At 40.0% G+C, this 27,412-nt stretch overlaps 1 protein-coding gene across 3 annotated transcripts in view; it reads left to right on the top strand.

Moving 5' to 3' along the window:
- Positions 1-27,412, top strand: part of DGKK (diacylglycerol kinase kappa) — a 117,897-nt gene that overhangs the window by 71,982 nt on the left and 18,503 nt on the right. For all 3 annotated transcript variants that reach the window (XM_058535875.1, XM_058535876.1, XM_058535874.1), the window contains 8 exons: positions 11,259-11,361; positions 19,671-19,854; positions 20,623-20,731; positions 21,508-21,647; positions 22,553-22,634; positions 24,702-24,793; positions 25,677-25,776; positions 27,067-27,286. In XM_058535875.1, the coding sequence (XP_058391858.1) occupies positions 11,259-11,361; positions 19,671-19,854; positions 20,623-20,731; positions 21,508-21,647; positions 22,553-22,634; positions 24,702-24,793; positions 25,677-25,776; positions 27,067-27,286 (1,030 nt within the window). The remainder of the gene's footprint in view (positions 1-11,258; positions 11,362-19,670; positions 19,855-20,622; positions 20,732-21,507; positions 21,648-22,552; positions 22,635-24,701; positions 24,794-25,676; positions 25,777-27,066; positions 27,287-27,412) is intronic.

Raw genomic sequence — 27,412 nt, 5'->3', positions numbered from 1 at the left:
GCCTAGGTGTGTGGTAGGCTATACCATCTAGGTTTGTGTAAGTACACTCTATGATGTTTGCACAATGACAAAATCACCTAACAATGCGTTTCTCAGAATGTATCCCTGTAGTCAAGTGATGCATGACTGTATAAGGACACACACAGACTGAAAGTGAAAGGATGGAAGAAGATATTCCATACAAATGGAAACCAAAAAAAAAGCTGAGGTAGCTATACTTATATCAGGCAAAATGGACTTTAAAACAAAGACTGTAATAAGAGACAAAGAAAGTCATTACATAATGATAAAGGGAATAATCCTACAAGAGGATATAATATTTGTAAATATTTATGCACTCAACATAGGAACATCTAAATATATAAAGCAAATACTAACAGACCTAAAGGGAGAAATACACAACAATACAATAATAGTAGGGAATTTTATTACCACACTTTAATCAATAGATAGATCATCCAGACAGAAAGTCAGTAAGGAAACATTGGCCTTAAATGACACATTAGACCAGATGGTCTGAACAGACATTTACAGAACATTCCATCCAAAAGCAACAGGATACACATTCTTCTCAAGTGCACATGGAACATTCTCCAGGATAGGTCATGTGTTAGGCCACAAACAAGTCTTACTACATTTTAAAAGATTGAAATCTTATCAAGCATCTTTTCCAATCACAATAAAATGAAACTAGAAATCAATTACAGGAAGAAAACTGGAAAATTCACAAACATGTGAAGATTAAACAACATGCTACTGAACAACCAATGGGCCAACAAAGAAATCAAAAGAGAAATCAAAAAATACCTTGAGACAAATGAAAATGGAAATGCAACATATCAAAACTTATGGGATGCAGCAAAAGCTGTTCTGAGAGGACATTCATAGCGATAAATGCCTACATCAAGAAACAAGAGAAATCTCAAATAAACAACCTAAATTCACACCTAAAGGAACTAGAAAAAGAAGAATAAATGGAGTCCAAAGTTAGTAGAAGGAAGGAAATAACAAAGATCAGAGTGAAAATGAATGAAATAGAGACTAAAAAGACAATAGAAAAGCTCAATAAAACTAAGAACTGGTTTTTTGAAAAGATAAACAAAATTGACAAACCTTTAGCTAGACTTACCAAGCAAAAGATAAAGAGAACTCAAATAAATAAAATCAGAAATGAAAGAGGAGACTTTACAACTGATACCACAGAAACAGAAAGGATCATGAGACTACTATGAACAATTATATGCCAACAAATTGGACAACATAGGAGAAATGGATAAATTCCTGGAAAGAGGCAACCTACAAAGATTGAATCATGAAGAAACAGAAAATCTGAACAGATGAATTATTAGTAAGGAGATGGAATCAATAATCAAAAACCTTCCAAAAAACAAAAGTCCAGGACCAGACGACTTCACTGTTGAATTCTACCAAGCAGTCAAAGAAGAATTACTACCAATCCTTCTCAAACTCTTCCAAATAATTGAAGAGGAAGGAATACTCCCAAACTCATTTTACAAGGCCAGCATTACCCTGATACCAAAACCAGACTAGGATGCTACAAGAAAAGAAAATCACAGACCAATATCCCTGAGGAACATAGATGCAAAAGTTCTCAACAAAATATTAGCACAGGGGGCTGGCCCAGTGGTGCAAGCGGTTAAGTGCGCTCGCTCCACTGGAGCGGCCCGGGGTTCGCCAGTTAGGATCCCTGGTGCACACCGACGCACTGCTTGTCGAACCATGCTGTGGTGGCATCCCATATAAAGTACAGGAAGATGGGCACGGATGTTAGCTCAGGGCCAGTCTTTCTCAGAAAAAAAGAGGATTGGCATCAGATGTTAGCTCAGGGCTGATCTTCCTCACAGAAAAAAAATATTAGTACAGAGTGACATCAGCAACATGGTGGAGTGAGCTGTTCCATTTGTCTCTCCCCCTTTGAACTACAACTAAATGGACATTCATTGACCAGCAGAGGATACCCACACAGCACATCAGGACGCCTGAGATACCTATGCAGCTATATATCCAAAGGTGGATGGACTACCCCCAAGGAGGTGGTGGAGATAGGTGAGCACTGTCTGGCCCCCTGGCAGCCATGTACATGCTTATGACTGCTCTCCCAGATGGAGTGCCCATAGCACCACTGTGGCCCTGAGGGTGGGAGCACTCCTCGGTGTGACTGCAGGAACAGGTGATGGAAGCTCTGAGCCCCTCCATGATCACTTTCCCATCTGGTGGGAGAGCCCACAGTGCCACTGTGGCTCCCAGGGAGAGGCCCAGCCTCGGACTCAGTGGGGAGGCCCCAACCACCAAGCACAACAGCTGGTGTGACCTAGGAGGAGATGGCAGCAGATCTGCGTGCCTGGGCAAACGAGTTCCCGGCTGCCATGAATGCCCATAGTACTGCTGCAGCCCCGAAGGGGAGAGCGCATCTCAGTGGGACTATGGGAGCAGGCAGTGGCAGCCCCAAGCCCCTGTACTATTGCTTTCCCATTCAGTGGGAGAGCCCTCAGGGCCACTGCGGTCCCAAGGAGTGGCCCAGGCTTGGAAAGGCACAGCTGACAGGGATTTCAGTAGGCTCAGAATACACAGCTCCTGCTCCCCAGTGGTGGCAGGTAGAATCTGCAATGAGATACTATCACTATGCAAATACACAAATCCACCCCATAAAATAGTATGAATAAGTATATTAATACTCCAGACCAGAAGGAAAAATACAAACACCTAGAAATTAATTCTGAAGGCACAGAAATCTATGATCTAAATGACAGACAATTCAAAATAGCTATCACAGAAAAACTTAACAAGTTACAAGAGGACTTGGAAAGACAGTTCAATGAAATCAGGAACAAAATTAATGAACAGAGGGCATTCTTCACAAACGAGATCAAAACTATAAAGAAAAACCAATCAGAAATGTTGGAGATGAAAAACACAATGAATGTGATGAAGAAAAATCTAGAGTCCTTAAATAACAGAGCTGATATTATAGAGGAAATAATTAGCAATTTAGAGGCTAGGAATATAGAAATGCTTCAGATGGAGGAAGAGAGAGAACTAAGACTAAAAAGAAATGAAGAAATTCTCCAAGAAATATCTGAATCAATTAGGAAATGCAACATAAGAATTACAGGTATTTCAGAGGGAGAAAGGAGAAGAGAGCTTGTTCAAAGAAGTAATAGCTGAGAACTTCCCAAACTGGGGGAAGGAGCTGGAATTACAAGTAAAAAAAGCTAATAGAACTCCTAATTACATCAATGTAAAAAGACCTTCGCCAAGGCATGTGTTAGTGAAACTGGCAGAAGTCAATGACAAAGAAAAAATATTAAGGGCAGCAAGGCAGAAGAAAATAACCTACAAAGGAACCCCTACCATGCTTTCAGCGGATTTCTCAGCAGGAAGCTTACAAGCTAGGAGAGAGTGATGTTATATTCAAAATTCTGAAAGACAAAAACATTCAGCCAAGAATACTCTATCTAGCAAAAATATACTTCAGGTATGATGGAGAAATAAAAACTTTCCCAGATAAACAAAAGCTAAGGGAGTTCATCACCACAAGACGCCCCCTACAAGATGTGATCTAGAAGGCCCTCTTGCCTGGAAAAGAAAAGAGTTTACAAAGCCTTAAGCAAGGAGATAAATAGGCAGACAAAATCAGAAAATTGTAACTCTCTATCAGAACATATTAGCAAACACTTAATTATAACATTAAAGATAAAGGGAAGGAAAACATTGAGAATAAAAATAATCACTTCATTTTAACCACAGACTCACAACACAAAATGGAATAAGTTGTGACAACAATAACATAGAAGGGGAAGAGGAAAGGGAAGGAATCTGCTTAGACTAAGGAAATAAAAGGCTATCAGAAAATGGACTATCTCATCTACGAGATCTTTTATACAAACCTCACAGTAACCACTAAACAAAAAATCCAAACAGAGACACAAACGATAAATAATGAGAAAACCATCACAGAGAGTCACCAAACTGAATTGGCAGTCCAAAATACACAGGATGAGAAAGAAGGGAAATATAGAACAACTAGAAAACAAGTGATAAGATGGCAGCATTAAGCACTCATATGTCAATAATCAGTCTAAATGTAAATGGATTGAATTCCCCAATCAAAAGACACAGAGTGGCTGGATGGACTAAAAAACAAGACCCAACAATATGCTGCCTCCAGGAAATACATCTCAGTTCTAAAGACAAACACAGTCTTAGAGTGAAAGGATGAAAGATGATGCTCCAAGGTAATGGTAAAAAAAGAAAGCAGGTGTTGCCATACTTATATCAGACAAAGTAGACTTCAAGATAGAAAAGGTAATGAGAGACAAAGAGGGACAGTATATAATGATAAAAGGGACATTCCACCAAGAGGATATAACAGTTATAAATATATATGCACCTAACACAAGAGCACCAAAGTCCATAAAGCAACTATTAACACACCTAAAAGGAGATATTAACAGCAACACCATGATAGTAAGGGACATTAACACCCCACTTTCACCAATGGATAGATCATCCAGACAGAAAGTCAATAAGGAATGAGTGGAACTAAATGAAAAACTTGACCAGATGGACTTAATAGATCTTAATAGATATATATAGCACAGTTCATCCAATATCATCAGAATACACCTTCTTCTCCAGTGCGCATGGAACATTCTCAAAGATAGATGGGTTTGGGAAATAAGGCAAGCCTCAATATATTTAAGAAGATTGAAATCATATCAAGCATCTTTTTCCAACCATAATGCTATGAAACTAGAAATCAACTACAAGAAAAAAGCTGGGAGAGTGACGAACATGTGAAGACTAAACAACATGCTACTGAACAACCAATGTATCATTGAAGAAATTAAAGGAGAAATCAAAGAATATATGGAGAAAAATGAAAATGAAAATACACCATACCAACTCATATGGGATGCAGCAAAAGCAGTCCTAAGAGGGAAATTTACAGCAATACAGGCCCAGCTTAAACACAAGAAAAATATTAAATAATCCATCTTAACCTACACCTAACAGAACTAGAAAAAGAAGAACAAAACAAGGCCCAACGTCAGCAAAAAGAGGGAAACAATAAAAATTAGACCAGAAATAAATGAAGTTGAAACCCAAAAAACAGTGGAAAGGATCAAGGAAACTAAGAGAGGGTTGTTTGAGAAGATAAAATTGACAAACCCTTAGCCAGACTCACTAAGAAAAAGAGAGAGAAGGCTCAAATAAATAAAATTAGAAATGAAAGATGAGAAATTACAACAGATACCAGAGAAATACACAGGATTATAAGAGAATACTATGAAAAACTATATGCCAACAAATTGGACAATCTAGAAGAAATGGGTAAATTTTTAGACTCGTACACCCTCCCAACACTGAACCAAGAAGAAACAGAGAACCTGAATAGACCAATCACAAGTAAAGAGATTGAAACTGTAATCAAAAGCCTCCCAAAAAATAAAAGTCCAGAACCAGATGGCTTCTCTGGAGAATTCTACCAAACATTCAAAGTAGATCTACTACCTACCCTTCTCAAACTATTCCAAAAAGTTGAAGACGACGGAACACTTCCTAACACATTTTACAAGGCCAACATCACCCTGATCCCAAAGCCAGACAAGGACAACACAAAGAAGGAAAATTATAGGCCAATATCACTGATGAACATAGATGCAAAAATCCTCAACAAAATATTGGCAAACCTAATATAGCAATACATCAAAAGGATCATACACGATGATCAAGTGGGATTTATACCTGGAATGCAGGGACAGTTCAACATCTGCAAATCAATCAATGTGATACACCACATTAACAAAATTAGAAATAAAAATCATATGATCCTGTCAATAGATGCAGAGAAAGCATTTGACAAGATCCAACATCCATTTATGATAAAAACTCTCAACAAAATGGGTATGGAAGGAAAGTACCTCAACATAATAAAGGCCATATATGACAAACCCATAGCCAACATCATACTCAATGGGGAAAAACTGAAAGCCATTCCTTTGAGAACAGGAACAAGACATGGGTACCCACTCTCACTACTCTTGTTCAACACAGTACTGGAGGTTTTGGCCAGAGGAATTAGGCCATAAAAAGAAATAAAATGTATCCAAATAGCAAGGAAGAAGTGAAACTCTCGCTGTTTGCAGATGACATGATTTTATATATAGAAAACTCTAAAGAATCCATCGGAAAACTATTAGAAATGGTTTATTAGAAATAATCAACCACAGCAAAGTTTCAGGGTACAAAATTAACTTACAAAAATCAGTTGCATGTCTATACTCTAATAATGAACTAACAGAAAGAGAACTCAAGAATACAATCCCATTTACAATCACAACAAAAAGAATAAAATATCTAGGAATAAATTTAACCAAGGAGGTGAAAGACCTGTACAATGAAAACTATAAGACATTATTGAAAGAAATCTATGATGACATAAAGAAATGGAAAGATAGTCCATGCACATGGATTGGAAGAATAAACATAGTTAAAATGTCCATACTACCTAAAGCAATCTACAGATTCAATGCAATTCCAATCAGCATCCCAGTGACATTCTTCATTGAAATAGAACAAAGAATCCTAAAATTCATATGGGGCAACAAAAGACTACTAATAGCTAAAGCAATCCTGAAGAAAAAGAACAAAGCTGGAGGCATCACAATCCCTGACTTCAAAATATACTACCAAGCTATAGTAATCAAAACAGCATGGTACTTGTAGAAAAACAGACATACAGATCAATGGAACAGAATTGAAAGCTCAGAAATAAAACCACACATCTACGGAGAGCTAATCTGTGCCAAAAGAGCTAAGAACATACAACGGAGAAAGGGAAGTCTCTTCAATAACTGGTGTTGGAAAAACTGGACAGCCACTTGCAAAAGAATGAAGTAGACCATTATCTTTCACCATACACAAAAATTAACTCAAAATGGATTAAAGACTTGAAGGTAAGACGTGAAACCATAAAACTCCTAGAGGAAAATATAGGCAGTACACTCTTTGACGTCAGTCTTAGATGGATCTTTTCAAATAACATGTCTACTCAGGCAAAGGAAATAAAAGAAAAAAATAAACAAATGGGACTTCATCAGACTAAAGAGCTTCTGCAAGGCAAAGGAAACCAGGAACAAAACAAAAAGACAACCTACCAACTGAGAGAAAATATTTGCAAATCATGTATCCAACAAGGGGTTAATCTCCAAAATATATAAAGAACTCATACAACTCAACAACAAAAAAAATGAACAACCTGATCAGAAAATGGGCAGAGGATATGAATAAACATGTTTCCAAAGAAGATATACAGATGGCCAACAGGCACATGAAAAGATGTTCAACCTCACTAAGCCTCAGGGAAATGCAAATCAAAACTACAATGAGATATCACCTTATACCTATTAGAATGGCTGTAATTACCATGACAGAAAACAACAAATGTTGGAGAGGATGTGGAGAAAAGGGAACCCTCATACACTGCTGGTGGGAATGCAAACTGGTGCAGCCACTATGGAAAACAGTATGGAGATTTCTCAGAAAGGTAAAAATAGAAATACCGTATGACCCAGCTATTCCACTACTGGGTATGTATCCAAAGTACTTGAAATCAACAATTCAAAGAGACTTATGCACCCCTATATTCATTGCAGTATTATTCACTATAGCCAAGACATGGAAGCAACCTGAGAGCCCATCAACTGATGAATGGATAAAGAAGATGTGGTCTATATGCAATGTAATACTACTCAGCTGTAAAAAAGACAAAATCATCCCATTTGCAACAACATGGATGGAACTTGAGGGTATTATGTTAAGCGAAATAAGCAAGACAGAGAAAGACAAACACCACATGATTTCACTCATATGTGGAAGATAAACAAATACATGGAGAAAGAGAACACATTAGTGGTTACCAGAGGGGAAGGGGGTGTGGGAGTGGGCATAAGGGGTAAAGGGGCACATATATATGGTGACTGACAAATAATAATGTACACCTGAAATTTCACAATGGTATAAACTATTATGACCTCAATAAAATTTTAAAAAACATTAGCAAACCAAATTCAACAATACATTAAAAGTATCATACACCATGTTCAAGTGAGATTTATTCCAGGGATGCAGGGATGGGTCATTATCCGCAAGTCAACCAATGGGATACAACACATTAACAAAATGAAAGATAAAAATCATATGATTATTTCAATAAATGTAGGAAAAGCATTTGACAAAATTCAGTATCCATTTATGATAAAAACTCAGTGAAGTGGGTATAGAGGGGATGTACCTAAACATAATAAAGGCCATATATGACTGGCTCACAACTAACACCATACTCAATGGTGAAAAGCTGAAAGCTCTTTCTCTTAAGATCAGGAACAACACAAGGATGCCCACTCTTGCCACTTTTATTCAACAGAGTATCAGATGTCCTAGCCAGAGCAAGTAGGCCAGAAAAAGAAATAAAAGTCATCCAAATCAGAAAGGAAGAAGTAAAACTGCCACTATTATCAGATGACATGATATTATATATAGAAAACCCTAAAGACTCCAACAAAAAACTGTTAGAATTAATATACAAATTCAGTAAAGTCATAGGATTCAAAACCAATACACAAAAATCTGTTGCATTTCTAGACACTAATAACAAACTATCAGAAAGAGAAATTAAGAAAAAAAATCCCATTTACAATTGCATAAAAAAGAATAAAATACCTAGGAATAAATTTAACCAAGGAAGTGAAAGACCTGTACATTGAAAAGTTTAAGACATTGATGAAAGAAATTGAAGAAGACACAAATAATTGGAAAATTATTCCATGCTCATGGGTTGGAGAATGAATATTGTTAAAATGTACAGTCTACCCAAAGCAATCTGCAGATTCAATGCAATCCCTATCAAAATTCCAATGGCATTTTTTGCATAAGTAGAACAAACTAAAATTTGTATGGAACCACAAAAGACCTTGAATGGCTAAAGCAATCTTAAGAAAGAAGAACGAAGCTGGAGGCATCACACTCCCTGATTTCAAACTGTATTACAAAGCCATAGTAATCAAGACAGTATGTTGTTGGTATAATATAGATCAATGAAACAGAATAGAGAGCCCAGAAAGAAAACCATATATGTTCAATTAATTTATGCCAAAGAAGCCAAAAATTTACAATGGGAAAAGAACAGTCTCTTCAATAAATGATGCTGGGAAAACTGGATAGCCATATGAAAAAGAATGAAACTGGATCACTATTTTACACCATACACAAAAATGAACTCAAAATGTATTAAATTATATTTTCTTACTTGAATGTAGGACCCAAAACCATAAAATTCCTAGAAGAAATCATAGGCAGTAAGTTCTTTGACATTTGGTGATGATTTTTTGAATTTGACAGTAAAAGCAAAGGCAACAAAAGCAAAAATAAACAAGTGGAGCTACATCAAACTAAAAAGCTTCTGCACAGCAAAGAAAATCATCAACAAAATGAAAAGGCAGTCTACTGAATGGGAGAAAATATTTGCAAATCATATATCTGATGAGGGGTTAATATCAAAAATGTATAAAGAACTCATACAACTCAATAGCAAAAAACCAAAGAATCCAATTAAAAATGGGCAGAGGATCTGAATAGACATTTTTCCAATTAAGACATACAAATGGCCAACAGATACATGAAAAGTACTTCACATCACTAATCATCAGGGAAATGCAAATCAAAACCACAATGAGATATCACCTCACATATGTTAGAATGGCTATTATTAAAAAAGACAAGAAATAACAAGTGTTGGTGAGAATATGTTGAAAAGGAAACCCTGGTGCACTGTTGGTGGGAATGTAAATTGGTGCAGCCACTATGGATAAAAAAATTAAAAATAGAGCTACCATATTATCCAGCAATTCAACTTCTGGGTGTTTATCTGAAGAAACTGAAAACACTAACTGGAAAAGATACATGCACCCCCATGTTCATTTCAGCATTATTTACAATAGCCAAGGTATAGAAACAACTGAAGTTTCCACTGAGGGATGAATGGATAAAGAAAATGTGGTGTATATATGTATATACAATAGAATATTATTCAGCCATAAAAAAAGAAATATTCCCATTTTTGACAACATGGATGGACCTTGAGGGCATTATGCTAAGTGAAATAAGTCAGACAGAGAAAGACAAATGCCATGTGATCTTACTTATATGTGGAATCTAAAAAAAAAAAAAGACCCTGAGCTCATAGAGACAGAGAACAGATTGGTGATTGCCAGAGGTGTGGGGTGAGGGTGGGCAAAATGGATGAAGAGTGTCAAAATGTACCAACTTCCAGTTATAAAATAAATAAGCCTTGGGAATGTAATATACAGCAGGATGACTATAGTTAATAATACTGTATTGCATATTTGAAAGTTGCCAAGAGAGTAAATCTTAAAAGTGCTCATCACAAGAGAAAAAATTTTGTAACTATGTATGGTGACAGATGTTAATTAGACTTATTGTGGTGATCACTTTGCAATATATACATATATAGAATTATTATGTTGTACACCCGAAACTAACATAATGTTGTATGTCAATTACATCTCGATTGAAAAAAGAAGATTCTTGTTGTCTTCTGGCTCTCTTTTAATTGCTTTTGCATAATCAGGCAAGGTTCATGCCCTCTAGGAACTGTGTAATTGTCCAGGAAGTGTTGCTTGAAGATGTCAGAAATCTGGGAAGAACGGCCACGAGTGGGGAAGGCAGCAGAGTCTCAGCTCTGTCACTTCCTACCTGTTTGACCTTGAGCAAGATCTCTTACTTCTCTGAGCATTGATATCTTCGTTTCTAAAATGAACTTAATGTCTTCCCTACCACACACAGTTGTTATAAGGACTGAAGTATAATAGCATATTATCAGGATTAGCATACTTATCCTGCAAGTAAACTCCCCATTCTGTAGGCCACTAAGATTGTGCCCTAGGACTGGTGTCTTCTCAGTGCCTGTTATGGGTATCTTCTGAAAGCCACCTTTGAAAGGAACAAAGTTCAGAAGCCACACTCAGGGACGGCGTAGGCTCAAAGTGGAGAGAGGGTGTCCAGGTTGAGTCAGGGGGATGTGTATGGCACCAAATCTCAGAAAGGGAGATTTGAACACTGAGTACTCAAATCTTGGAACTGGAACCCAAGACTGATCAATGTTATCCTTTTCTTTCCCCTCCTCCTTTTTTTCTTTTCTTCTTTTGTCGTTTCAGGTGCATGATGACTGCAGGAGACGGTTTTCCAAGGAATGCTGGTTTGGAAGTCATCGAACATCAGTCATTCCTCCCACTGCCCTCAGCGACCCTAAAGGAGATGGTGAGTTGCTAAACTTTAACCTCAGAAATACACTGAGGTGAGAGGGAAGGTGCAAAGACTGGAAAAAAGGACTGTGATTAAATTATTCTCCTCAACCAGTCAAACATTTCTGGGGAGTAGGAGTAGGCATATGTGTAGAGACACCTCGTGTTTCTCTTTAGACCTTTGGGGTGGTGAATGTTGATGTTTACGGTGTATATGTATGTGGGCATGTTCTCTGTAGCATCTGTCACAATTGTTTCTGAATGATCAGAATTAATTTCAGCTTTTTCTTGATTTCCAGACACTAGATAATCCATGAAATAAGTTTGTTTACATCCAGGTGGTCAAGAAAGAACTGTATGAGGGCCCAAGTCATGTTACTTTTAGAATGGAAACTAACACCAAGGTTGTCCCCAAATCTGAAACTAACATGGTCATTGCCCCAATACACTCCATTGATGCTTTGGCAACTTCTGGACACTAGTGATTTATTGAGAACTCTATTCATAATGGATTTGAAGGCTACAAAGAGATCCAAGATATGAGCATTGCCAGACCTTATGATTATTGTGGATCCAGGATATTGATATAATATGACAAGACAAATTAAAGTAGCATATGCTAAGCACCAAAGGAGTGGTAGAGACACTTAGAGATAAGAAAATGTTAGGAGTGTCAGCCAATTGTATGTAATAGGTTGCACAGAAAGGAGATAGTAATAAAAGCAATGCAGCAAGAGTAAACTTTGTATAGAGTCTTCTATCAGGAGGTCTGGAGATGTTAGAAAAGAGGAAGCAGGGGAAAAGGAGAGGGATATATTGTTTAGTTTTATGTTCGTTTTTTAAGAATGGATGAGACATGGAGGCAGCCTCGTGTAACGGAAAAAACAAGGGCCAGGAAACTATGAGTTTTAGTCACTTACTAGCTAGGTGACCTTGGGTAAGTCACTTACATTCTCCGAGCTTCACTTACCCCATCTGTAAATGGGAATGGTATTGTACATTGTGAGGATAAGTGATAATATGTAAAGGGCCTAACTATCCAGAAACATAGTCCCAAAAGGACTACAGAACTAAATCCTAAGTCTTCTAGCCTAATGAAAACTGTAGACCCCCACAGGGATAATTCACTCTTTAGCACTTGCTGATGCTGCCTTTTTTAGTTCATATCATGTTTCCCACTTTTTCTTTGCTGCTTTTGAGACTCTCCTTTCTGTCATTGAGTTGTTCATTTACTTCTCCCATTATTCATTATTAAAGAATGAGAGCTGTCATGATCAAAATCACATACCACAGCTAAAAAGACCTGACCTATTTACTAACAGTAAGAAATTTAGAAATCTAATATATTTAGCAACTGACATGCTACCATTTCACTAAGCCTGTGAAGAGATACACTGCCCGTTAATTTCAGTTTGTGTTAGCTTCACTCTATATATGGCCAATTTCACTTACTGGAGGAAAGTTCAAACCCTTCCCGGAATGTTTAATCTATATTTTGCTAATATGCTAATTTATCCATCTCTGACACGTGGCATGGCCACTGGTCCAGAAGTGATTAGTGAACCAACACTTCATTGACTTAAAAATTATCCCCATATTGATGTTTGCTGCCTACTTCATTGCCAAGGAAGAGCTAGCATTAGCTGGGAGCAAAGAAATGAAAAGAAAGAAGAGTATATAATTTCCCTAGTCAGAGAACAGAAGGAGGCAGTGATTTCCTGTAGCTGTTACAACACAGTTTTAGAATTAGACATAGCACATGTGCACATGTGTGCACATACATACACACACTCAGAGCCACTCTAGTCTCTTCCAGTTCATTTCCCAACCCTAACACAGATACAGACATTGGTACATGGAATGAGCCATTCACATAAGTTTCTGCAGGCAAGCATACTCAAATGTCCCCATAATGACATGCACAGACACCAAGGTAACCTCACTCAGGGATGCATGCATATATTATACTCAGATCCACTGAAATATTTATCCACATAGAGTTGCCTACCACATAGTTGAGTAGAGAGGTGATGAGATTGATAACTTGGTAAATAAGAGATTCTTGACTGGATAGGAGAAGGAAGGGACTAGGTGGAAGATGGGATTAATAGAAGAGGAGAAGTAGCAAACTAGTCAGTCAAGCAAACTCAGACTGCTAATGAAAGTCAACCTAGTTTTAAATCTGAGACTTTGCTCACCCCCACAGGGACCTGGGGGAGGATGTCTTTGAGCAAACTGAAGGATGCCTACCTCAGCATCTCACAAATCACCCCAAATAGGTGTTAAGGGTCTGCCAGCTCTCCTTTGTAATTGGCCCACAGGTTCTGTGCTTCCTGTCCTTGTGGAAGTTGTATTTTTTTTTAGTTTGTTTTCTCCTATGCTATATCACTTCTTATTCTTGTTATAGATTGTCAACTAATGGCGTTGCTCCTTTATTTTGCTTTCTACCAATGACATAACATTATTGCTTAAAAGCACCTGAGCTAAGCCATTCTTTTTGTGTATTGTCTCATAAAATTTCCCACGAGTTAGCTTTTAGCCTTTCCTCCTAATCATCTGCAATCTTGATCCAACTGAATGTCACTCTTGAGAGCCCTTCTTTCTGTCATGTATTACTTGGCCTGTGATTTCTTAGGAATGTCTTCTAAGACCTTCCTATCTTTTTGACTCTTTCTGGCTTCTTGGCCTAGGCAAATATGCTCTTTAATGGAAGGTTCCCTGTTGGGAAGTCCCACCCCATCTTACAGGTGATAAGGTCCTTAAAGGTGATCTGCTCCAACCCCTCTGGCCAGGCGAGGGAATCCTTTCTCCAGCACCCAGGGTGGAGGCATCCAGCTGATGACTTTCTGAGGAAGCGCTTGCCCTTGTTGAGTAGCTCTCATCCATTCACTCATGCATTTATTCAGTCAACAGACTCTAATTTCTTTTTCTTTTTTTTTGTGAGGAAGATCAGCCCTGAGCTAACATCTGTGCTAATCCTCCTGTTTTTTTTTGCTGAGGAAGACCGGCTCTGAGCTAACATCTATTGCCAATCCTCCTCCTTTTTTCCCCCAAAGCCCCAGTAGATAGTTGTATGTCATAGTTGCATATCCTTCTAGTTGCTGTATGTGGAACGCGGCCTCAGCATGGCCGGAGAAGCAGTGCGTTGGTGCATGCCCGGGATCCGAACCCAGGCCACCAGTAGCGGAGCATGTGCACTTAACCGCTAAGCCACAGGGCCGACCCCAGACTCTAATTTCTGAGAATGCCTTCTAATTACCTCTTTTGCCTGCCCAGTCTGCTTGGTAAATTCCTTCTCTCATCCTATAGGGTGAGAACAAAATCAAACATTATCTCTTATTTGAAGGCTTCTGTAATTTCCGCCCCCCACTTCCTCAGACAAATTAATTACTTCCTTTGCTATAAACCTAGAACACGTATCTCAGAGAACCTAACACACTATATTACAGCTCATCACATATCTGTCTCCTACTCCAGACTGTGAACTCTCTGTATCCCTGGAAGTTAATTCTGACCTGGGTACATGGTATATGCACAGTCAAGATTTGTTATATGAATCCATTAATACGTTTACTGAATACTGCCTATATGTAAGGCTCAGTGATGAGCAATCTAGAGAATAAGAGATGACTAAGACAGCATCCTTGATTCATATGGAGGTAAAATAGTATAGTACAGTGGTTGCCAAATGTAAGAATGCATCAGAATCATCTGGAAGACTTGTTAAAACACAGATTTCTAGGCCCTACCCTCTAGAGCTTTTGATTCAGTAGAGCTGGGTAGGGTACAAGAATTTGCATTTCTAACAAGTCCCCAGATGCTGCTGCTGCTACTAGTCCTGGGAGCACTATCATTTACTAACTGTGTGACCTTGGACAAGTTACTTAACCTCTCTGTGCCTCATCCATCATTTGTCTTCTGCCAATAGGAATAATAGTTGTGCTCAGGTGCATTATGAGGGTTAAATGAGTTAACATTTGTAAAAGAGGATTTTAAAATACAGGAAAAGGATTAGTAAGCCAACCTTCTGCTAATTTAACATCCTTCTGTGGTATGAACTGAACAAATTTGAGAGGGACTGTTGGCTCCCTGGTTTGGGGCACTGTGGTTATATTAATGCAGCTCAAAGAAGCATGAGCTTTTTTTTGAAAGGCTCTTTCAGGCTGTTGACTCATCTGGAGCTTAAAGTCAGCTAAATCCACTAAGCCCTTTTCACACTTGACACCGCCAATCCAAGTTCCTATTGTCCTGTTCTGCTGCAATTTATGTCCTTGAGCCTCAAGGCCAAGCTTCACATTTGTCCCCTTTTCATCTCGTTGACTTTGACCCATCTGCCCATTGAGGTCATTTTTCAATCTTGATTCTGTCATCCAGTAGCTCTCCCTCCAGCTTTAGGTACTTCGAAGTTGACAAGCTAGCCTTCCGTTTCTATTTGAATTGATTAAAATTGTTGCTTAGTACGGGACACTCCCTTACAGTTAACATCAGCCTATTCAAAAGCAACCTTTTGGTCATGATTACTTACCTGGTTATAAATCTGCCTGACATTGCTACATTCTAGCCCACAATGCCACCCATTTTTGTCACCTTGTTCACAAGATTCTCTTGACAAACTTGGCCTTGCTCAAATTCAGATGTTCTCTGATTCTGGAGGAAATGCTAGATGGGGCTGCCCTTGTATTCTCCTGGGAATGGCTTCTGCCAGCACTGCTTCCCCTTGTCTTCTCATCTGACCAAATTAGGTTTGACACTGAAGTTCAAGTTGCCTTAATTACAGAATTTTCTCTTTATCTAGCAGCTTTCCATCCCCACCCCAGTTTATTTTATTAATCATTGCAACGTGATGCTATTATACATATGGAGAAATGAACACCCAAAGAAGTTGTTTGCTCTAGGTTAGTGAATAAACCTGGAGGGCAACCAGCTGTGGCACACAGCTGCATTTTATTGTAGAACTACACTACAGAAGGCAGCCCATGCTCCAAGCTGCCAATAGATCTATAAATGATTTCAGCTACACCCTCATGGCTCTTTAACTTATAGCATTAGCATATTTTTTTCCTATTTCTTAATTTAATTCCTGATTAGTTAACATATTCACATGGTTCAAATTTTTTTAAAAAAATAGAAACATACACACATAGTATCTAGTAAAAAAAAAAATTGTCTGCTATCCTTTCTCTGATCTTCTTAATCTCCTACAGCCCCACCCCATCCCCACTCACAATCAGTTGACTACTGTCATTAGTTTATTGAATACCTTCTAGTATTTCTTCATGTATATACTAGTAAATATATGTGTTCTTATCCCTCCTCTTTTTAGCACTATACACATTGTTTTGAACTTTGCTTTTTTTTCTCCTTCTCAGTATATTTTGGATATCTTTTTGTATCAAGAATAGGTTACTTCCTCACTCTTTTTTACAGCTACAAAATATCCCATTATATAGATATACCATAATTTATTTAACCAGTCTCCTATTGATGGATAATTTGGTAGTTTTCAGTCTTTTGCTATTACAAACAATGCTATAATGAGCAACTTCATACGTGTCATTTTACATGTACATCTATAGGAAAAATTCCCAGAAGTGTAATTACTGGGTCAAAATGCATATGCCTTTGTAATTTTCATAGATACTGTCAAAGTGCCCTGTCTAGGGCTTCTGTCATTTTGCACTTCCATCCTCAGTGTGTAAGTGCGTATTTCCCCATGGCCTCCTCAATCAAGTGTGTTATCTATTTTTTTGTTGTTGTTTTGCCAATCTTCTAAACAAGAAAAAATGGTACCATGGCCTAGTTTTAATTAGTATCTTTCTTATTATGAGTAAGTTTGCTCATCTTTTCACCTTTAAGAGCCAATTTATATTTCCTTTTCTCATCAGCATAACACCTAGCTTATTTCTATCTAACACTGGGAAACAAGTTAGTTCTTTGAATTGCCCATTTTGCAGATAAGGAAACTGAAGCCCAAATAGCTCACAGTAGTTGGCCTCACCTTTAGAAAGGGATTGACCCAAAGGGCCTTTGACACTGTTAAAAAAACATTGGGGGCATACACGGGTCTATTCCAGGACCTCTGGCAGTAGGAGTCCTTGCTTCCAAGTATACCTCACAGGTCAACTAGATGTTGGCAGAAAGCTGCTTCTGTGAATCTTTTAATTGGGGTACATACCCAAAGTCACATATTCATCTACAGGGTGTTGACAGGAGGTTGCTGGATAAGGAAGGAAAGCACAGAGCAGAATCAGGTTCTAAAACAAAGCAGACATAAGACTAGGGCCAGGCCATGAGTTGGGGCCTGCATTGCTGGTTGGTAGGGGGCAAGCGCATAAAAAGATACCACCTTTTAACTACTTTCTTCATATATCTTATGACCTCTCCCCTAATGTTTCAATTCCATACTGAACAGTCTCACCCTTATTTTTGAACTGCTTCCTCTAACATCTTCTTGTCATTTTAGCTGGCCCCTGTCACCTCTCTGACCCCATCTTCTGCCGCTCTCTCTCTCACTCCACAACAGCCATGCTATTCTCTTCACTGGTCCTCAGACACCACAGACAGTCTCCCTTCTTTGGGTCCCAGTACTTATTCTTCCTCCTGCCCCTAAAAAACTCTTCCCCCAGATATCTGTATTGTTCACTTCCTCACTTCATTCATGGCTCATCTCAAATGTCACCTCCCCTAAGAAGCTGTCTCTGACTACCCTAAAATAACACCCCCTTCAGTCTCTGTCCCCTTTCCCTGCTTCAATTTTCTTCATATCATATTATTTTCTTTCTTTATTTATTATGGTCTGTCTCCCTCCATTAGAATATAAATTCCACAAGAGCAGAGATTGTTTCTATCTTGTCCACCACTGTATTCTCAGAACATAACAAGGACAGGCACAGAGAATGCCCTCAATACATATTTGTTGAATGAATTAATTAATATGTCTTAACTACCATTGTGTCAACATATTACCTTTTGTTAAAAATAAATGTTGAAAAGGGTACTACTTTTGGATAACACGTTCAGGGAGAGTAACTACTTCCAAGCTATTCTCCTGAAGGGAGATAGCAGACTCCTGTTGTAGCTATGAGTCCTGGCAAGCCCTTAAAATTTGGTGCATCACTGGCTAGCTGGCTCAGGATGCCTTCAAGCATGACTGGCCAAGGAGTAGAAATTGGCCCATAGAGGAAGCCTGCTTTAGATTTTTCCAGGCAAAACAGCCATGAAATCTGCTCAAGTCAGCAGTCTTCCTTCAGGCTCCCTTTCACCCTACAACAAGTGGGACATCTCAACCCACCTCCCTCTCCCAGCCCACACCATCCAGGAGCAAACCACATGCTTTTTGCCCTTTGCATTTATTTTTGCTGGGGCATCCCTGGTAAGCCACAAGGTTTGGGGTCTCACGATTTGTCCAGCGTCTCCTAGGGGGCCACTGCTCACTGCTTGTCTCCCTGCCAAGAGGCTTTAAGACTCAGCACGAGCTGGCAGTCTTTAGCAATTTAGACTGCTATAACTCCACTTCTCTATGGTGAACTTCAGTGTTGGGGATTATTAAAAGGCTCTCTCCTGTTCAGACAATTTCCGTATAGTCTTGTTTCCCCTGAAAGTGTGTGTGATAACTTGCATTTTTCTGCCAGAGCCTTAGAGGAGTGATTAAAGGTCCCTGCTTCACCCCATGTTGATATGTTGAGTCATTAGCTCCAGGCTAAAGACCTGGTATCTTCTCACAGTGAAAATTGAGGTATCCCAGGCAGAGAGAGGACTAATTGGTGTGCTGATCCTCTTCCTGGGCTCTCAACATTCTCCTTTCTCAGTTTCCCCTCAGCATTTTATTCATCCTTGGTTGTGGCGCCAATTTCCTTATTCCTTGTGTTCCATCATACTCTTGTGTATGAGTCTGTCTCCCCAGCTTGAGGGCAGGGGCTATACCCCTAGCAGTATCTAGCATGATTGGCAGGGAATAGTTGCTCAGCAAATGTGGGTTGCCTGGCAACAGCTGAGCAAAGACCAGCTGGTTTTTTTTAAATAAAAGCCCCTTTGGGTTGTGTCCTGACTTCCCCTCTGTTCCTCAGTCTCAGGAGTCTGGGGCACAAGGAAACTCTGGGAGGTGTTGTATATGTCTATTACCTTGGTATTATGGGTGTTTGCATATGTCTAAACTCATTAAATTGTACACATTAAATATGTGCAGTTCTTTGCATAGCATTTATACCTCAATAAAACTGTTAAAAAAATCTTGGCAAAATTTGATGTTAAGTCATGTCTTGTTTCCATCTCAATGGCCCTGTTCTTTTTTTCCTTCTTTTTCTTTTTGTTGTGTGCATGTATCAGGCCAATTAGTAGTATCTTCAGACTTCTGGAGTCTCAATTGGTCATCAGCCTGTTCATGTCCCCTTCTCATCTTCATCAACTCCAAAAGCGGCGATCATCAAGGGATCGTCTTTCTCCGAAAATTCAAGCAATACCTTAACCCATCTCAAGTGTTTGACCTGTCGAAGGGTGGACCTGAAGCAGGGTAAGCATGTGGTAAGGGATATACTTGGGTATATAGAAGGGGCTTCTCCCTCTATACTTCCTAGACAAGGATAGGCTTCCTGGAATTAGTTCTAGTACCTGGGCAGGAAAGATCTATCTTCTCAAGTCAGGACACAAACACATAACTCCAGAGCATTTTGGGTTGGCTGGTTGAAGGACTTTTAGCCCTCTCCCAGGTATCCTTTCAAGCCCATGTTCTGTTCCTAGATTTGCTCTACCTTTTCAGGTTGGAAGAGGTACAACTGTGTCTCCTGATCTCAGAGGAGGAGGCAAATGAATATTGCTGTCCACCTTTCTTGTCACTCACCCTTTCTTTTTTCTGGGGCCAAACAGGTATAGCTTACTACAGGCCTGTTTTATTTGGGAACCATCTGGTTCAGCCCTGGTTTCTGTGAGCCCACTGACCACCGTGCAAGGCATTCTTTCTGGGCCTCAGCAAGTAGATTTGGCTAGGTTACTAGTAGCTTCCATAGCAAGGTTGGGCACAGGAGAGTGTGGGTTGAGGCAAAGCCTGATCTCCAGGGCACAGGAGAGTGTGGGTTGAGGCAAAGCCTGATCTCCAGGATTGCCTGTGGGAGCATTGCCTATGATCTTAAGTACACAGAGAGATAGGGGCTAAAGGAAAGAAGGCAAATAGCCTGTCATCAGGGTGCAGTAACAGCAGTCCTTGGGTCCTGGAACATTGTAGGAAAGAGTTGTAAAACCCAGCAGTTCATGAAATGACTCCCTTTTCTCCTCTTCCTTCTAGGCTGTGCATGTTCAAGAACTTTGCTCGCTTTCGCATCGTGGTTTGTGGTGGAGATGGTAGTGTAAGCTGGGTCTTATCTCTGATTGATGCCTTTGGATTACATGAAAGGGTGAGTCCCTAGCTGACTCAGTTTAGCCATTGCTAGAGAGACTGATGGTGTGTAGCTGCTCATCCCAAGAAATCCCTAGTCTTCACTCTCCTCATCTGTGAGATACATGTTTCCCACTGGTTTCATAGTCAACCTGACCGGTAGATTCCCAGTCTAAGCCTGCTCACCTAGACCATTTTCTGGTTGTCTATCTGTGGGAAGGAGAAATGAGAGAATTAGCAGAAAAAATGAGCAGTGTTCTATTCCCCAAGCCTTAAAGTAAAGATTTGAAGGGGAGGAAAGTAAGCAAAAAAGAAGTGGCCTCAGGCAGCATTCAGCCCTCAATTTCCTATCCCTCCTGAGGCCATTGATTTTCTTCCCTGAGTCTGAAGATTAGCAGAAACTGTCCTCTACTTCTCTCACCTCTCCTTAAACAGCCTCTGCCCTTCTGACTCCAGTAGCTTTGTCTCCTGAGGCACCTCACCTCCTTGGCCCAGCCTAGATAGAAATTTGTGGCTATATTTCTCTTTTATAAGCATGGCTATAAATATTGGCATACTCTAGCAACTTTTCCCTTTACTGATTAGGTTCTGTATTGCCAAGAATGGGGTCCAACTCCTTAGGGAAAATTTCACTCAACTTCAAACATCTTCCTATTACATTTTCTAGAATCAGAAGTCCCTTATTGCCACTGGCTTTGAGACCACAATTTTTCCCAAAGAGCACCTTCTAGGTTCTTTTATGGGTGGATCTTAGTAGAACTGTCTGAAAAGGGTGCCTGGTTTTGTTTCTTGCAGTGTCAGCTGGCAGTCATCCCACTTGGAACCGGCAATGATCTGGCCCGTGTCCTAGGCTGGGGTGCATTCTGGAACAAAAACAAGTCACCTCTAAACATCCTCAACAGAGTGGAGCAGGCTAGTGTGAGGATTCTAGACAGGTGAGTGGCTAAAAGATCAGGCCATTGTGCTTCTTCCAGTCCCATACCAGTTACTCCCAGTTATATCATCTCAATCAGGAATGTTCTAACCTCCCTCACAGAGCCTCATTGCCTTTCTGGCTTCAGTGCAGGGCAGTTAAGGGCCCTTGTCTATTAGGAGTCCAGGGTCTACCATGTATCCTTCAAACATCACTGAAGCCTCTCTTCAAACTTAAAAGATCCGAGAGCAGGTGCCCCTTCGGTAAATTTCAAGGGTTCTGTGAACCTCCTTCAAATTGCATAGCTAATCTATGTAAGCATATTTTTTCCTGGGAAAGTTTCCGTCTTTCTATTCTATTCTAGAATAGTATAGAAACTGTTCAATAGCTACATCAGGTTCTCAAAGAAACTCAAAAATATCAGGGTTCATAAACAATTGGCCTCGATTGTCTCTGCTCTAGAGAAGAGAAAGTATTGCCATCCTATCTTCTGATAAATACTTTCTATGCTAGGGCATAGTATTTGCTTTATGGCTGCCAATAAGGATATCCTTGGAAAGTTTTTCAAGTTACCAAGCTGGGCCCTACCACAAAGATTCTTATTCAGTAAGTCTTGGGTAGGGCCCTGGTATGTGTATTTTATAAAAGCACCTCAGGTGATCTCGATAGTTACCTCTGATTGAGAAGCACTGCTCTCCGAGAACCCTGTGGTGGAATTCTTTCCATCATACTAGCCGAGAGAAGTCATGAGGTAGAGATCCCTCTTGTAGAATACCTTGAGATCAGGTGACCTGAGATAGCTTGGGCATCCCCTACAACCCATCTTTCCCCACCACATAAACATTTTGAACTGTTTCTTGACATGTGAAGCATTGATGCCAGCCTGTGATGAAACAGAGCCCTAAATATCTTTCAACTTTATTTCAGATGGAGTGTGATGATCCGTGAGACTCCCAGACAAACCCCATTGCTAAGAGGACAAGTTGAAATGGATGTACCCCAATTTGAGGTAACTACTGCCCAGATGTAATTCAGGCCAACATCTTTATTACACAGTGAAATAATAGCCAAACCCAGAGAGAAGCTTTTGTATTGTCCATGGGCTTGATGAGAACGAGATCATTGAGGACTGGGGACATGTCAGTCAGCAGCTATTTACCAAAAACTGTGTTAGGTATTGGGGATATAATTCATTCAGCCATTTACTTATTCATTCACTCAAAAGATTTATGGAAAATATTTATGGATTAACTACTATGTGTAAGATACTGTTCTAGGAGCTGTTCTTATATGCTAGTTGGTAAAGAAGAATGACACAGTCCATGCTGTCATGGAGCTCATAGTCTAGTTGCAGTGGTAGAAAAATAGTTTTAATAAAGTAGTATGAGTGTTAGTATACAAGGAAGTAGAGGGGGCTGGGAACACCTAGAAGATGTACCTAACTCAGTCTGGGGGAAATCAGGGAAAGCTTCTCAGAAGAATCGCCATTTTAGAAGAGATTTAAGGATCAGAGGGAGTTAACCAGGATCATAAGAAAGAGGAGGCCTGTTCCAGACAGATGGAACAGGGTGTTTTGTTCCAAAGGCAAGAGAGAGCATAGAATATTCACAGAACTGAAATGCATTCATAATGGCTGAGGCAAAGGGGCCAAGGAAGGGGTCTGCAGGGAGAGTGACTAAAGATGAGGCTAGAGAAGTAATCAGGGACCAGGCCAGGAAGGACCTGGTAAACCATGGTAGGAAATCTGAATATTTATCCTAAGAGCAATGGGAATTATTGAAGGTTTTTTTCTTATTTTATTATGAAAATTTTTAAACATACAGCAAATTTTAAATAGTAGATTCTACCCTTAATATTTCACTATATATTTTTTTAATCACATATCTATTCATCTATCTATTCTGCTACCGAATAGAAAGGTTTTAAGCAGAGGACTTCCATGGTATGTAGAGAAACAATTGAAGGACTAGAGGCAAGGAGAAAAGATAGGAGATGCTATAATTGTCTAGGCAAAAGATGATGGTGATTTGGACTGGTGAAGTGATAACAGGGATAAGGAGAAGTGGACATATTTAATACACATTGAAAAGATAGAATCATCAGGACTTGGTAGATATTTGAATGTAGAAGGTGATGAAGAGGAAGAAGTAGAAGTCCTGGTTAAGAGTACAGACTCGAGGGGCCGGCCCCGTGGCTTAGCGGTTAAGTGCGCACGCTCTGCTACTGGCGGCCCAGGTTCGGATCCCGGGCGCTCACCGACACACCGCTTCTCCAGCCATGCTGAGGTGGCATCCCACATACAGCAACTAGAAGGATGTGTAACTATGACATACAACTATCTACTGGGGCTTTGGGGAAAAAAAGGAGGAGGATTAGCAATAGATGTTAGCTCAGAGCCGGTCTTCCTCATCAAAAAGAGGAGGATTAGCATGGATGTTAGCTCAGGGCTGATCTTCCTCACAAAAAAATATAAAAAAATAAAAAGAGTACAGAGTCGAGACCCAGACTACCTGGAATTGAATCCTGGCTCTGCCACTTATCAGCTCCCCCTTTCCTATGCCTCAGTTTTCTGCTCTGTAAAATGAGGACAATAACAATTCTTATCTTATAGGGTTCTTATAAGGATTACATGGTATATAAATATAGTTAGCTTAGAACAGAGCCTGGCACATAGTAAGTACTATATAAGTGGATGCTATTATTATTACTGATATTATATAAGAGGTGACACTCTGGCATTGGAAAGATGTAGGTTTGAATCCCAGATCTATTATTTACTAGCTATGAGATTGTTTATTCATTTGAAACATGGAACAAACAGTACCTCTTTCATATGAGTTTTTGAGTATTAATTTAAATGAGAGGAAACAATAGACATCTCTTATTTTTAGAATGACCACAGATCTAAGATTATCTATGGGGATCTTCAACAAGAATTCTTTGATTGTGATTATTTCCTGAGAGGCAGTTGAATTGCTGGTAAAGAGTCAGTAGGAAATAATGAGGGAATGAAGATGGACAGCACACTATGTTACAGTGGTAAGATTCCAGGGCTGAACACTCCTTTTCCCCCTAGGCTGCTGCCATCCAACACTTAGAATCTGCAACCACTGAGTTGAACAAAATCCTGAAGGCCAAGTACCCCACAGAGATGATCATCGCAACCAGGTCAGTCTTCCTTCGGCTCTCAAACTTTGAGGTGTTTTTACCCCTCATGGGCTGTTCCTCAGTCAGAGATGGGGCTCCTTTTGATAACTTGGGGTGTTGAGGCCAAGGAAAGTATATGTTTACCTTCCCAAATCGAATTTTTTCCAACTCAAACCTCCTGAATGGAAAGTTTAGGAAAAAAAGATGAGATTGGAGTGAGGGCTCCTGCAACTCCGAAAAGACAAAGTTGCGAGCCAGAGATTTGGAAGAAGGGTTACAGAAGGGAAACACAACATTCCACACCATTCAAGAGCATAGCATAGCTTCCTACTTTAGGGACACCTTGGTTTCCATCTGATACCAGGAAAGGTCTCTGTAGTACCTTCTACAGTTGCTTTCTCATAGCCTGAGCAACATATACCCTTCTCAATATGTGAGTTTATTCATTCCTCCTGGGACTCTTTGAAGGGTTCCTGCCAAGTCTACCACACTCTCCTTTGAGAAACACTCCCCACAGGGACCGTCCTCCCAATGTCATTATGTTTGTACTAACTTAGGTGGGCCTTTGAACCATAGCTGATTTGAACCAGGGTAAAATCCTGACCCAAGCTGGATCAACTGAATTCTCTTTTCTGGAAATTCAGAATTAGGACTAAGAAATTACAGTTCAACTCTCTTAGGTACTTGCATATTTCCCCATATGTACATTAAAAAGCAGAAAAAAAACAAAGAGAAAGGAGAGAGGGAGTGGGGGGAGAGGGAGAAGGAGAGGGAGAGAGGAGAGATCAGGAAAGAGACAGAGAGAATGAGGTGGAGGAAGATGGAAACTGATGACATTATAAGAGAGAAGGGCTCTGGACCTCTTGGTGCATGTCATGTTGTGCCATCTATCTTATCTTTGCAGATTCCTGTGCTCAGCAGTGGAAGATTTTGTGGTTGATATTGTAAAGGCCTGGAGTCGGATAAAACAGAACAATACAGCAGTAGAGTCTGTGATTTTGAAAGTAAGTTTCCATTCCTTTTTGTCTTACATTCTTTATGGAGCCAGGGCCCTCTTTTTAATAAAAGCAATGTGTCTTTCACTGGGAATTGTGCAAGAAAGGCAAGGAGGAGCAGCTGGTAAGCTTCCCTGATGGGGAAAGTCCAACCTCATCAAACTTCCATCTTTCACCAAATGAAGAGTGGCACCATGCATGCTTATACATGTACCATGTACCTAAGCATCTGCCAAGCATCTGCCCACACCTAGACATAAGGGTACACCAAGGATATATGGACATGATTGTGTACCAGAGCATGCTTGAAAATATGTACAAACAAATACATGCTAGAAATACACTCACATTCACCTCTATAACGAGCAACAACAGCAGCTAACACTTACATAGCACTTATTCTGTGCCAGGAACTGTTCCAAGCACTTTTAATGTATTAATTTATTTAATTGTCAAAACTGCCATAGAATATAGAAGCACAAAAACGTTAATTAATTTGCCTCAGGACTCAAACTATTAAGTGATTGAGCTGGGAATCAAGCCATAATCATGCAGTGCATCCCCAAACATACACACATACAAAGGCAGATACCAGGCGCCCATGCAGAGGCATATCCACATCCATAGGAGCATGCCCATGAAAACGCCAATCCAGAAATGTTTATCTTTCCCCGTTTCCCATGTTAATATCATTTTGCAGGCCAATCTGACACAAGAAAGACTTGGCAACATACATTGAGGCCTGCAGCTGCTCAGAAACAAATGATGTCTGTTTGATCCCCTGACACGTTTTGGTTATCACATCACATCTACCCAAGTACTTCTTTCCCCAAACTTTCATCTCCCACAATGTAGTTTTTTATGCTCAGTGTTCCTAGCCAACTACTACCCCTCTCCACCTTTCCCCATACCATCCCAGCTCCTCATTCTGTCCTCTCAAGCACTGGTCCCTCTTTTTTTTTTTTTTTGGTGAGGAAGATCAGCCCTGAGCTAACATCCATGCTAATCCTCCTCTTTTTGCTGAGGAAGACGGGCTCTGAGCTAACATCTATTGCCAATCCTCCTCCTTTTTTTCCCCCAAAGTCCCAGTAGATAGTTGTATGTCATAGTTGCACATCCTTCTAGTTGTTGTATGTGGGACACAGCCTCAGCATGGCCGGAGAAGCGGTGCGTCGGTGCGTGCCTGGGATCCAAACCCAGGCCACCAGTAGCGGAGCACGCGCACTTAACTGCTAAGCCACGGGGCCGGCCCGCACTGGTCCCTCTTAACAGTTCCCTGTCTCCTTCCTCCCTATATAGAGCGACTTAATGTATGACAAGCTCAGTGTCCTGATTGATGTCCTGGCTGAGGAGGCAGCAGTTGAGAAGAGTGCTACAGAAAGTGCAGACAGTGGCAAGGCTGATGGAAAGCCCTTCGTCCCTCAAATAGACCACATAGCCAAGTGCAAGTTGGAGCTGGCCACAAAGGCCAGAAATCTCCAGAAATCCTTGAAGCTCATCATATTCCAAGTTGAACAAGGTAAGAGTCCCAGCGTTGTGGTGATTGAGGCAGCGGAAAGAGAAGGTTCCAGTGGATGGTTTATTGGTCTCCCTCACTCTGGGTTTGCTATTTAGCTTCACTGAAACTTGACTAGATTCTGCATTC

This window comes from Diceros bicornis, chromosome X (assembly GCF_020826845.1).
Source record: "Diceros bicornis minor isolate mBicDic1 chromosome X, mDicBic1.mat.cur, whole genome shotgun sequence".
Classification (NCBI taxonomy): Eukaryota; Metazoa; Chordata; class Mammalia; order Perissodactyla; family Rhinocerotidae; genus Diceros; species Diceros bicornis.
This window is presented reverse-complemented; position numbering and strand designations above follow the sequence as displayed.